This window comes from Geotrypetes seraphini, chromosome 8 (assembly GCF_902459505.1).
Source record: "Geotrypetes seraphini chromosome 8, aGeoSer1.1, whole genome shotgun sequence".
Lineage (NCBI taxonomy): Eukaryota > Metazoa > Chordata > Amphibia > Gymnophiona > Dermophiidae > Geotrypetes > Geotrypetes seraphini.
This window is the reverse complement of record NC_047091.1, coordinates 126,821,045-126,835,511: the sequence shown is the minus strand read 5'-3', so window position 1 is coordinate 126,835,511 and position 14,467 is coordinate 126,821,045. Positions and strand designations below refer to the sequence as shown.

Below are 14,467 nucleotides of genomic sequence, written 5' to 3'. Positions count from 1 at the left end.
TTTGCAATTGTGAAAAACTAAGCAAGGAACCTTCTGATATGACATCGTTCAATGTTCTTATTCCTGCATTTATCCATTGTTTCCAGATGATTTTAAATCCGCCAATTCTGATCCTGGAGTTTACCCATATTGATTGATTTAGAGATTTAGCTATTGGTTCTGGCGATAGGTTACTTATGTATCTCAATGTTTTCCAAGTATCTAAAAAGATTCTGTTATCTTTATATCTCCTAGGCATTGTTATGGTAATTAGATGTTCTGGATATAAAGGGAACAGGAGCTGCCATTCTAAATACAGCCAATCTGGTACATTTTCCATGAGATCTGGGAGGATCCAATATATACCCTGTCTTAAAATATAGGCTTGATGATACCTATAAAAATTTGGAAAATTTACCCCCCCTTCCACAATTGGTCTTTGTAATGATACTAAAGCGATTCTTGGTCTTTTCCCAAACCAAACAAATTTTGTAAGAATATTGTTAAGTTTTTTATAAAATGACCCCTGAAAAAATATTGGTATTATACTCATTTGATAACAAGCCACAGGCAATACCATCATTTTAATTGTTTGAATTCTTCCCCACCAAGAAAGATGTAATGGATTCCATTGCTCACACATTTCTGTTATTTTTTTCAATAAAAGTTTTTCATTCTCTTTGACTGTGTCTTCAATTGTATTTTTGATCATAATTCCTAAGTATTTTATTCCATCTTCTTTCCAAATAAATGAATATGGGTCAAATAGTCCTTTCGTACAATGAACATTAATTGGGAGGACTTCAGATTTGCTCCAATTAATTTTATATCCAGAAAAAGTGCCGAATTTCTCTAATAAATTAAGTATACATGGAATAGTAGTATCCGGTTCTCTTAAATATAATAAAATATCATCTGCATATGCAGAAAGTTTAAATTCCCAGTTGGAAAACGTGATTCCCTTTATCTCCTTAGTCTTATTTATTGCAATTAATAAAGGTTCTAGGACAATATCAAAAAGTAATGGAGACAAAGGGCATCCTTGTCTAACTCCCCTATGCAAATTAAATCTAGTTGATAAATTATTATTAATATATAATCTTGCACCAGGAGAGCTATACAATGTCTGGATCATTTTAATAAAACCGGAGCCTATACCAAACCATTGTAAAGCTTGATACATAAAATTCCATTCCACTCTATCAAAAGCTTTTTCTGCATCTAAAGATATTAGAAAAGCTGGATCATTTATATTTTTTGCTAAATTTAATGAGTGGAATGCTAGTCTAGTATTATTTGATGAATGTCTTTTAGCAATAAATCCTGTTTGATGTACATCTATAATGAAAGGAAGAGTTTTTGCCAATCTAAGTGCTAATACTTTAGCCATTAACTTATTATCCACATTTAATAACGAAATAGGCCTGTAATTTGAAACCAGAGTAGGATCTTTGTTTGGTTTTGGTAAGACTATAATTATCGATTCTGCCATAGTACCTGAAATATTTTCATTCTTTATTTGATATTGATATAAATTTAACAGATGTACTGAATCTTATTGTGAACTATATTAAGTATTTAAATAACACATATTATAAATTACAATCCAACTTATCTGTAAAGTCCTGGTAAAGCCTTTAGCTGTTGGTGGCAGTGCTTTCTACTTCTTGGTATAAGCTCAAGGTTTTACCAGGACTTTACAGATAAGTTGGATTGTAATTTACAATGTGTTATTTAAATACTTAATATATATAGTTCAAAATAAGATTCAGTACATTACTTTCTAAGCCGATGAAGAAGCGTAGCGGCGTTTAGCTCCATAAGTTTGGCATCTTGTGTACCTGGAGTACAGCTTCTAATGGCTTAATATAATTGATAAATCACACCTAAATTATTTTCAATTGAGTTGCGACTTCTAACCATAAAGATAGATTGAAAATAAAGTACAGCAGCTTATAGATATTCAGTGAATCTTCAGGAATCTTCACAGTACCAACCAGGTAATAATATAACCTTTGCTGGGGCAATCATCATTGATTCCACTTCATTTTTCTAACTTATCCAGTTTTTGTGCAGCTTAAGTACTGCTATGAGCTTTTGTGGCACATTATCAATAAAGTGACTTTTGCACAGTATACCCCTGGCTGATCATTTGACATCTCATCCTCACAACTCCTCTATTGTGTGTCTATATAATTGAAACATCTTCAGTGGAACTGTGAGGATTCGAATTGCAATATTTTGTTCCTGGAAAACGAGTTGGCATATTGGATAAAAAAAACTTTTAAACTTTTTTCAACTGGTTTATGTGCACAAAGAAATTCCAGCACTTTACAGAAAATATATAAAATATACAAAATATGAATTTGCAGGTAACATTATCTGAAACTTATTTATGTGTATTTCAGGTCAGACATATTCATAATTTCAGTACGCTGCCATTTCCTGATGATTACACATGCAATGTATCTAGTATTGGGAAAATTTCCATTTTTAATTCAGAGATTCTATAATTGATTCTTCAAGCATTAATAAAGCTCAGCAACTGGCTTATTACCATTGCTATCTGAAGTGGAGATTTTCTGCATTTAATGGGTATTCTTCAGCTAACCTGGATTATATGGTTCCATCTTGACTTGATACATGTATGTTTAACATACTAATACATTCTTTAGCCAGCTACAATCTGTTCATTTTGGAAAAATTCCTGCTGTGATTTTAAAAAAGCAAAATACTAATGGGTCAATATTCAAACACTGCAGTCAGCCTTTTTTAAATAACCAGCCACAGCATTTAAATATATTCCGTACCTGCAGCACTGGATATATGTGGACAGTGATCACTGGCACTGGCTCTACTGATAACAGTAAGATTCAGCTGCTTTCTATATAACATTGAGGTTTGTTAGGACAGCCTTCTTTATTTACATAGCTATACTGATAGCATTGAACATTACTATAGAGTTAGACATCACTCCCCCTCTCCTCCTTTGCTCCATCCTAGCACTATCCAGCTAGTGCTAAAACCAGTCTGTATGGATGGTGCTGCTGAAAATGGACAGTACCAGTAAAAACCAGCAAAGTAGCGCACTTTTCCAGGTCGAGGCTGCCGCTCCACAGATAAGTGCTTTTGAAAACTGACACTAGAAAAGCAGTAGCAGCATGAAAAACAGTATATGCTGTAGTCAGCAGAAGAATATGTTTCTGTCTCATAATCCACTTGTGTAAGGTAACTGGGCAGGATGCTTGAAACTCAGATTATATTGGTTTATAGAGCAATGTGGTAACATATTTCTTCTTATAACGGTGGGTAGCACTGAGCACCATTACACCATCCTACAAGAAGAATTTAAGCATATTAGAATAGAAACAAGAGAATAACGGAAGAAAAGAACCATTTGGTACACTTAATCTTTAGCCCTCACAAATGCAAATTAGTAATAGTAGCCAGTGTGCACATGTACTCTTACCTTGATTGAAAGTGCATAAAGATGATTCAGCATTACATGATTAGGTTCAGGCAGTAAGGCAGGATCACACTGAAAAAAAGTACCCCTTTAAAATCATTTAATGTTACTTTTTCATAATATCTATTTAAAAATAATTTTGCTGGGCTATTTGCCAATCCCAAATTTTGGGAAAAACATAAGGAGCGTTCTGTTTAAGTATTGTTACTCACCTATAACAGATGCCTTTAGTAGACAGTAGGATTGATCAGGCATGCTGCCAAAACAGAACAGCTATCCCAGAGCTCAGGAAAAAGTGCACAGCAGTCTTCTCAGCACTTCAGTTCCCTAGCTCAAAAAGGAATTTTATTCTCCGACAGGAGAGAGGGGTTTGAATGCCTGATCAAATCTGCTGTCTAGAGAAAACACTGATTACAAATGTGCAACAATGCTTTTTCCACTAACATGCACGGCTGAGTCAGGCACACAAATAGGTGACTGCCAAGCTCAGGGCTGCTCATCTCACTAAGCACTGATCAGGAGCAGCCTAAGCACCAAGCAAGTGCAAAGTTAAGATAACTTGGCAAGCACAACTTGACCAAATACACAATCTGAATTACACATTTGGAAAGGTGGCACACTCTGTATGTATATATATATATATATATATATATATATATATATATATATATATATATATATATATAGCTATAAGTACAGTACAAAGGGCTGTACAAACACGAAGATGTTTCAAATCTGAACACGCAGATTATCGGGCACATTTATTCATAAAATCACTTACATTAAGTATCTCTCACAAAATATTTGCTTACTTTTCTGCAACCTGACATCGGTTAATTTTTCATATGAAGCACCAGAAAGGATGTCTATTTGCAGATTGTAACCCCAAAAGTCCCTAACTTGCAACCGATGTTTATTCTTGTTACCTTGTACACAGAACAAACCCATTAAGAAACAGTAGCCCCAGAAAAGCAGTGGGACAGAGAGCCTTAAAGAGACCTGTGTAAAGTTGTTCAATGTGGGAAAAAGATGGGGAGCTAGTTAAAGCATAGTTAAAGCATCAAAAAGAAAGAGTAGAGCACACAGCCAGTAGGAAAGCAATGTTCAATTTGGATAAAAGGACTATAAAACTGAAATAAATGATAAAAGCAAGGTGAAGACAACAGCAGAATCATGTGACTCCCTCATCACATCTTTCATCCCCTGCCTGAACCCAAGGCAGCTGAAAGGAAAAGGATAAATTGGAGATAATACAGGAGGCAGTTCAGATATTAGGGTGCACAAGCACCCATAAAACTGAAAATCTATGGCAGGAATAGAATGAAAAAGGTTAACATTAATATGTTAGAAGATATGACAAGATTTAACTTAGACACTGAGTGCAATACAGCTAATTCACAGTTTAGCATGTTAGCTGAATATATGGTATCATTTTAATCTACAGTATATATAAAATTGTGATAAATGAACCTCTCTCTCTTATACTCACAGATATTCCAGTATCTTTGTTCAGAATTACTTGCAATAGGTGTGGCGGGAGAATAGGCGGTGCTTTAAAACGTTCCTCTATTTTACAAACATAAGGATCCTGGTGGTATGGCCCAGGGGGTGAACTGGACATCTCTGCTAAGAAAAATTGAAACAAAATACATTATAATCAAGATTCTTATAAACCGAGAAGTTTGAGACAGGAATTTGTATAGTTTACATGTTAGGTCACATGAATATGCATAAATTATAGGTCAAACAAAAAGCAGCCAGGTGAATAGCTAATAACAAGGGTTCTAATACAATATCAAAAGGGGATACAGGGTATTCTTCGCACAAACTAGGAATACAAAGTCTCTGCCTATGCAGATGATATACTGCTTTGTTTGAGGAATCCAGAAACTTCCATTCCATGCTTGCTTGAATTGATAGAGAAATTTGGAAAATTTTCAGGATATAAGATCAATTGGAGTAAATCAGAAATTCTGCCACTTAATGTGCATTGTACTAAAGGACTATTTGACTCATTTTCCTTTGTATGGAAAGAAGATGGATTAAAATATTTAGGTATTTGGATTAAAAATACACTTGACACGGTAAAAGAGAATGAAAAACTTTTATTAAAGAAAGTAACAGAAATGTGCGAGCAATGGAATCCTTTACATCTTTCTTGGTGGGGGAGAGTTCAAACTATTAAAATGATGATATTGCCTATGGTTTGTTACCAAATGAGTATGATATCAGTTTTCATGGGTCCTTTTATAAAAAGTTAAATGGTATTCTTTCAAAATTTATTTGGCTGGGTAAAAGGCCTAGAATTACTTTAGTATCTCTACAAAAATCAATTAGGGAGGGTGTGGTAAATTTCCCAAATTTTTATAGGTATCATCAAGCCTATATTCTACGCCAGGGTTATGTATTGGGTCCTCCCAGAGCTCATGGAAAATGTCCCAGATTGGTTATATTTGGAATGGCGACTCATGTTCCCTTTACATTTATGTCATGTTCTCAGTATTAAGATGCCTAGATTATATAAAGATAATAGAATATTAATGGACACATGGAAAACATTACGATATGTCAGTAATTTAACACCTAACCCAATACTAAAATCAACAAATCAATCTATATGGCTTAACTCCAAGATTCCTGGAAGACCACAACCTACTTCACCCCTCACAATCAGAGTTCAGAACCAACCATAGCACAGAGACACTACTAATAACTGTACTAGACACAGCCAGACAGCACCTTAGCAAAGGAAGAAGGATGCTGATAATTCAACTCGACCTCTCTGCTGCATTTGATATGGTAGATCACACCATACTACTTCAGAAACTAGAAGCCATAGGAATCTCAGGCGGGGTATACAATTTGTTCCATGGATTCCTCAAAACAAGAACATACAGAGTGAAGACAAACGATATTAAATCAGACCCCTGGTCTAACCCCTGTGGTGTACCTCAAGGGTCACCACTGTCGCCCATGCTCTTCAACCTATTCTAATCCTCCCTTGGTACCACTCTAGATAACCTAGGTGTAACATCATTCAGCTACGCAGACAACATTACCATACTCCTCCCCTTCTACTCATCAGATCCCACTTCTACAGATAACCTGAAAAAAACACTAGAAGCAGTGGAAAAATGGATGAAAGACCACAAATTGAAGCTGAACTCAGACAAAACTAAATTTCTATTGCTTGAAAAGGACAAAACCCCATCCATAACAGAATTAGAAATAAATGCCACCAAATACCCTATACAGTGACAATAGATAGATGTTGCACTCTGCAGGTCCAAATCAACAAGACTACTCAAAAAGCATTTTTAACCATGCGCAATCTACGAAAAATAAGAAAATTCTTCGACAAAGAGCAATATAGGCTCATAGTCCCAATACCTAGTCCTAGGTCTAGTGGACTACTGCAATATCCTCTACCTACCATGCCCCACAAACTTAATAAAACAACTATAGACTGTACAAAATACAGCCCTCAGACTGATCTACTCACTTGGAAAATTTGACCACATCACCAATGCCTACCTAGATTCACACTGGCTACCTATACAAGCTCGAATTCAATTCAAATTATACTGTCTATTATTCAAAGTAATAAACAGTACTGCACCCACCTACCTAAACAATTGCCTAAATCGGAACCTTACAACCAGACAAAGGAGAACTCAGACCCTATTTTCCTACCCCCAATTCAATGGAACTCAACGCAAGAAGATGTATGATAATCTACTAGCAACGCAGGCAGCGAAACTAGACCCCTCCATCTCTAACTTGCTGACAACAACAAGCGACTTCAAATCATTCTGAAAAGAAATCAAAACCCTGCTATTCAAAAAATTTATCCAGATACCTTAACTCCCCCCCCCTTGTCCTTCCCCCTCCCCCTCAAATTTCTTCTCCTCTTGTAATTTCCCTCAAAGACCCAGCTATGTAACCAGCCCCCTAAACTGCAAATGTCTAGGTTCTTCTAATGTAATCCTCAAATTCCTACCTATCTTGTAATTTCTCCCATAGACTCAATTATGTAACCTTAAATTGTCATTTTTCCTGGAAATGTCCAGTTAATTCCTCCCAAAGACTCAATTATGTAACCAGCTCCCTAAACTGTATTTTTTTCTGGAAATGTCCAGTTACCTTCTGATGTAATCCGCCTAGAACTGCAAGGTAGAGGTGGAATAGAAGTCACTAATGTAATGTAATGTAAATTGGCGGATTTAGAGTCTTCTGGAAGCATTGGATTATTGCAGGCATACGGGTTTTAAACGATGTTATTTTAAATGGTAAACTGCTTGATTTTTCACAGTTGCAGCAAAAATATGGTCTTAATAAAACACAAAGTTTTAAATGGTTGCAACTGAAGCAGGCTATTCAGGAGGGGTTCCCTGAATAGAAGAATCTTAATAATCAATATAATCTGGAATTCTTGTGCTTTCAGGCGGACTTCTTGGGACACCAAGCCATACAGTGGTATAAAATGATAACAGGATTTCTAAATAAAAAACCAAAGACTGGCCTCAAAGATATTTGGAGCATTAAGATTAAGCATCAAATTTCTGCGTCTCAATGGCCACGAATTTGGTCTTAGAGGATAATGTGTACAGTGCCTGCATCTATGAGACAAACTTCGTTCTTTCTGTTGCATAGAGCATTTTGGACCCCAGTTCGATTACAAAAGTTAGACAGCTCTAAGTCTAATAGATGCTGGCACTGTAAACTTGAAGCAGGGACTCTAGATCATTTATTATTCTATTGTCCCTTTATCATGGCCTTTTGGAAATCAATTTGGTCCCAAATTAATTGTTTATTAGAGAATCATGTAGCATTAGCATATGATACGATTCTATTCGGTACATCAATGAGAACAAAAAGTCAGATTTCATCAAACAACAATAAACTTTTATTGATTATGACAGGGGTTGCCATTCAAAATATCACAAGTAATTGGAAAAACTGCAGTAGATTAAATTATACCTTCTGGTGGAATTCGTTATGTCACATTTATAAAATGGAAAGCATAATTGCTATTCAAAAAGGGTATTATAATAAATTTAAAAAGATCTGGGGGCCATTGACGACTTACTGTAATGAGTAGACACCATTTTCTATTGAAAATATATTTGCAAATGGGGGGAGGAGGGTGAATTAAAGTTTTACTATAGGTTTAATCAATAGTAAAGAATATTTATATTTGTATATTTTTGATTGAATGCTAAAGGAAAGGGTGGGTGGGAAGGGAATAAATTTATTTATTTGATGTTATACTAGAAAGAAATTCAAGTGATGTATTTAATTTTAAATGTTTTATTATTTGTACACTTGTAACTTTTAAAAATGAATAAAAAATTTACAAAAAAAAAAAGCAGCCAGGTGACATGCATTTCTTGACTTGCTTTGGAGAACAGCATTCCCTTCATCAGTTCTGAACAAAATAATCAGATAAAGGCAATGTCAGTGAATGAAAGATTAGGTTTTTACCTGGATAATCTTGTTTATGTTAATATAGGGGGAAACACCCTCCAGGGATTCAAGACAAAGTTAGACAAGTTCCTGCTGAACCGGAACATATGCAGGTAGGGCTGGTCTGAGGGCACTGGTCTTTGACCTAGGGGCTGTCGCGTGAGCGGACTGCTGGGCACGATGGACCACTGGTCTAACCCAGCAGTGGCAATTCTTATGCTCTTATGTACATAGGAGTCCTTACATTAGGTGATCAACCATGCTAACGAACCACTTGCAGAAGGGTGTCAATCATATCTTTCAGCTCTTCCTCCACCAGTGGAGTATAGCTCCCTCTTCAGTTTGTACCAAAGCGATTGAGCTGCACTATAACAGGAGAAAAGCGAAAGAGGGGCATGGGCAACTTCCCCAGAAACATACATTTCTGTTCTGCTCTTTAACTCATGAAAAAGAATAATTATTAGCATGAACTTGCAACATAGGTGTATAAATGAACCAACCTGCTGTATACAACTAGCACCAACACATTTGGAATGTCAAAGCTCAATAACTCAGTACTTTATTAGTAAGTTAATCATACATGTTCATCCAACTTACAAGACTATAGAGTTTTCCAAGGCTGAAAGCAGGCAAATTGCAGAATGCAGAGGGCAGGCTGTACAGACTCATGGGTATATTACCAGACAGATTATCCAGATAAGAACCTAATCTTTCATTCTGTTACTTATACACAGGAGTCCATACATTAAGTGACATACCAAAGCAGTGCCAGACATCTAGGGAGGGACAGATGAGCCTGCCCGCAAAACTGAGGACCCAAAAGCGATGTCCTCGCAAGCTGCCACATCCATTCTATAGAACTAACACCATATGAAACATTTCAATCCTCTGAAGCAACCTGCTCTACTCTGTAACACCTCTGGACATGTCCAGAAATCCACCTTGAACCGCAAGATAATGGAAGAATAAAAATCACTAATGTAATGTAATGTAACCTTGTAAAGTTATGGAGAGTGGACCAAGTAGCTGCCCAGGACTCCGCCCATAAAGATACCACACTTCTGGTCAAATGACCTTTGACGGAAATAGGTGGCTGTTTGCCACAGCCAATGTACATCAACAAATTGCCCTGCAAAACTATCTGGCAACAGAAGCCTTGGAAGATGGTCTGCCTCATCTTGACTGACTGGTTAAAACAAAAAAGATGGCTGGAAAGGCAAAACTCATTTGTCCTTTCTAAGTAGTGGAGTAAATTTTTTTGCACATCCATCCTCTGCAACATCACATCTTTCTTGGTCGAACTTGTAGGATAAAAAGTGGGTAAATAAACCTCTTAGTTGATATGAAAAGAAGACACAACCTTCAGTATGAAAGAAGGTAACAGGCGCAGAGAAATCCCAGCCTCTGAGATCCTTAGGAAGGGCTCTCTGCAGGAAAGAGCCTGCAGTTCCGATATCTGTCTCATGGAGACTATTGCTACCAGAAATACCATCTTCATCGTGAGGTCCAGAGACACATTTGGGAGAGGCTCATATGGAGGCTTGGACAGGCCCTTCAGAACGATATTAAGATTCCAAGACGGAAAAGGCCGGCATATGGAAGGCCATAATCTGAGCACTCCCTTCAAGAAACAAGTCACATCAGGGTCACATGCCAGGGATTGTTTTTCTCCCTCAAGCTCAGAAGTACGAGAAGCCAGCCACCTGGATCTTGAGAGATGCTACCACTAATCTGGCTTGAAGGAACTCCAGGATCACAAGAATTGGCACCATGAGAGGCTCAACCTGATCTTTGGTGCACCAGAGCTGAAAAGGCTTCCGGGCCCTAATGAAGGCCACAAACATTGACAGCTTCTTAGCTTGAAGAATAGTAACAATGACTACTTCAGAAAAACCCTTGCAAGTAAGGCCATGCGATCAATATCCATGCCGCAAGACCAATGCAATCTGGGTTCTCCATGAGAACTGGACTCTGACTGAGAAGCCCTGAATGATCGGTAGCTTGAGGCATGTGTCTCATTGGAGATGCACCAGATCCTCATACCAAGCCGGCAAGGCCAGTCTGGGGCTATTAAGATCACAAATACCAGGTAAGATGCAATTCTGTGGATGACCCGACCCGCCATGAGGAAAACACATATAGAAGTCTCTCTTCTGGCCAGGGTTGAACCAATACGTCCAGCCTTGTGATTCCTGGTTCACCTCCTTGGCTGTAAAATCATTTTGCCTTTGTGTTCTTGGCTGATGCCATCAGGTCCATCTCTGGCCTGTCCTAGCATTGCATGATGGAGGCTGAATGCTCTTTGGGAGAGAGATCACTTCCCTGGGTCTATAGCCTGCCAACTGAGCAAGTAGGCCTGCACATTGTCCATGCCTACTATGTGGGTTACAAAAAGTGCCTGAAGATGGGCTTACACCCACTGGAACAACATCTGAACCTCCAGATGTAATGGAGCACTTGTGGTGCCCCCCTGTCTGTTCATATAAGCTACAATGGTGGCAGTGTTGGAGAACACTCCGACTGCCTTTCCTTCTAGGTACTGTTCCAATGCCCTCAGCACTAGGCGAATGGCTCAGGGTTCCAGGCGATTAAAAGACTACTTTTTGTGTGGAAGAGGCTATTGGCCCTGTACCAGATGACTACCACAAGGAGCTGCCCAGTCAATAGGCTGACGTCAGTCATTAGGGTCATCCATGAGGAGACCATGAGGAGATTTGGAGGGGTATATCTTTTGATAAGGCATCCCCTTGGAGCTACCAATGCAAGCTATTCCTTGCCTTCCCTGTCCGGGGAAGCTGCTGTCATAGGGAATGCCTCTATGAGGACAACCTGGAGAGCAGAGCAACCCAGGGAACTATTTCCAAGGTGGCTGCAATCGAACCCATCATCTGAAAGTCATGTTAGGTTGTGGGATTCGGCATCACTAAGAGATCCGAAATCTGCTTCCTGAGCATCTGTTTGCTTGGTTTGGAAAGAAAGATGCAGCCTTTCACCATGTCAAAGCATTTCATGAAATACTCCAAGCATTAGGTTGACAATCCAGCCCAGATCCTCTAGGAGATGCACAACTTGTCACACTGTCTGCTTGCCCTCCAGCCTTTATGGCGTTCTGATCAGCCAATTGTCCAGGTATGGGTGCACCTTTATTACCATCCTGCGGAGGTGAGCTACGACCACCACTATCACCCTAGTGAAGGTGCATGGAGATGTTGCCATACAAAAGAGTAGGGCTGAAAATTGAAAATGCCATTGAAGGACATGAAATCTCAAGTATTTCCTATGGTCCAGGAAAATGGGAATATGAAGGTTTGCCTCCATCAGATCTAGAAAGGCCAGGAATTCCCCCAGAGATACTGCCGCAATGACAGACCAAACCATCTCCATGTGGAAGCGCGGTACTCTCAGTGCTACATTTATGGACTTTAGGTCCAGGATCTTTCTTGGGCACTATGGAGTATCTGCCAGGAATGGAAAAGATCAAGAACGGACGAAAACTGGAATAAGCACAAACATCAACAAAGGTGCCATAAGGCGGTAAAAGGGGCCAAAAGAGACAAGGAAAAAATAGCCAAGGAGGCAAAAAACCTCAAGCCATTCTTTCAATATATTAAGGGGAAACGACCCGCGAAGGAAGCGGTGGGACCGTTGGATGACCATGGGAGTGCTAAAGGAGGACAAAGCAATTGCCGACAAACTGAACACATTTTTTGTGTTTGTATTTACCAAAGAGGATATACAGAACCATCAGGCTATATGCAGGAAATGAAGACACTGCAGTAAGATTAATTTTCGGTCTGAAAAAAATATGATTCCATCTCAACATACTTCAAACAACTCCACTGGCTACCCATCTCATCCCGATTAAAATTCAAAACATACTGCATCATACTTCATATACCTACTCAGCCGCCCCTCTCAACTGATGCATGGTCCACCTCTCGCAGACTACTTAACAGAATTCAACTGAACCTCCCCCCTCAGCGAAAAATCTCAAGTATAGAAGAAATTTTTCAATTCATGTTCACCTTCCTAGGAGTCAAAATCTGGAATGATCTTGCACAGACAATAAGAATAGAAGCCAACCACGCACAATTCCGGAAGAAACTGAACACTACTCTGACAATTAAATGTACAAGATCGCCTTACGCACCTGTTCTTTTGCTTAGCATGATTAGGTTTTTCTCCTCCTTACTTCCCCTCTCTGCCCATTCTACCCTTTTCCTTCTTCAAATCACTTAGAGCCTGTTTAAGATTTGTGCAACTCACAAATATTAGATTAGATTTTCCTAGACATCTGGCTGGAGAATCGATAAATAGATCTGAAGGAGGGTGATCAACTCTATCTTGTGACCCTCTCGAATAAGATCTAGAACCCAGCAGTCCAAGGAAATTCGTTCTCACTCCCTCCACAATGCTGAGAGTCTCCTGCCTATGTGTGGGAGCGTGACAGCTGACCTGGCATCTTTGTGATTTCTTGGAGGTTGTGCTGATGTGAGATCCTGAGGGTTGCTGGCGTCTAGAATCGACAAGCCGCTGTCTGGACCCCTGATAAGATCTCTGAGCAGAGGAACCTGCGTAAATTAGTGGGAACATCACAGGGGATGAAAATTGCCTCTGCCTCTCCCAGATGAGTCAGCAAGGTCTGTGGTCGGGCAGAGATTTGTGGTGGTGATCTGCCACGCTGGCCATTAGGTCGTCAAGGCCCTTACCAAATAGCATCTGCCCTTTGAAGAGCAGTCTGCTTAAGGTGCCTTTGGAGGCTGAATTGCCTGCCCACTGTCTGATAAAGAGCTTGTGGTGGGCAGCAACAGCATATGTAGACACCTTGCCCATGACTCTAATAATGTCATATAGAGCATCTGCCACATAATCCACCCACTTCAACACCAGCTGGGGGCAGACGTCCTCCTCGGTTGGACTTTGCCGTAACCTGGCAAGCACAGCTTTATTTTGCAAGCTCCCTGGAAAGGGGGGTGGGGGTGATAGGGAGAGGAAGGAGAGATGCTGGCCAAGGGACTGGGGAGAAGGAATGAGAGAGAGATGCTCTCTTGCCTCATCACCATCCCACAAACATGACCTATATGCAAGTCATCACAGTTTCTCAGTACTTAAGGGTGAAAGTCAGGAAGCAACATACTTGAGGCCAACCTGAATGTGAATAGCTATGGTAAGTAAAACTTTGTACGAAAAGTACTAAGTCTTTCTGCTGAACTTAAAATGATTTTATTCCTTTTCTAACTGACAGGAAATTAAAATTTTGGCAAAAAATTTACCATGTCATAACTGTGTTTCAACCTGTTCTGTAGGTTCTATGAATTTTAGCAGCGCTTCATAGGAGATCAAAGAACTAATTGAGGACAGCATCAAATTGGAAACAATTGTTGGGAAATTCAAAACAAAAGGATTTAATGTGAATTATCAAATAAGCTCAAATTAAACATATTCTCTCAGAAGACAGGCACTCAGCAGTCTAAAGAGTGACAACAGCTACTAATTGCAGACTTGCAGTATTATGTACTGTAGCTATGACTAGTTTTCATAATTCTAAGTATGTGC

General features: G+C 39.0%; 1 protein-coding gene across 2 annotated transcripts in view; it reads right to left on the bottom strand.

The window, feature by feature from the left end:
• Positions 1–2,266: 2,266 nt before the first annotated feature.
• The window catches only part of PRKAB1 (protein kinase AMP-activated non-catalytic subunit beta 1), a 46,951-nt gene continuing 34,750 nt past the window's right edge, over positions 2,267–14,467 (bottom strand). The window contains exons 6-8 of one of the 2 annotated variants that reach the window (XM_033957112.1): positions 4,935–5,071; positions 3,449–3,517; positions 2,267–3,314 (exon numbers count right to left, since the gene is read on the bottom strand). In XM_033957112.1, the coding sequence (XP_033813003.1) occupies positions 3,237–3,314; positions 3,449–3,517; positions 4,935–5,071 (284 nt within the window). In that variant the 3' untranslated portion in view covers positions 2,267–3,236. The remainder of the gene's footprint in view (positions 3,315–3,448; positions 3,518–4,934; positions 5,072–14,467) is intronic. The other variant, XM_033957114.1, reaches the window with a different exon arrangement.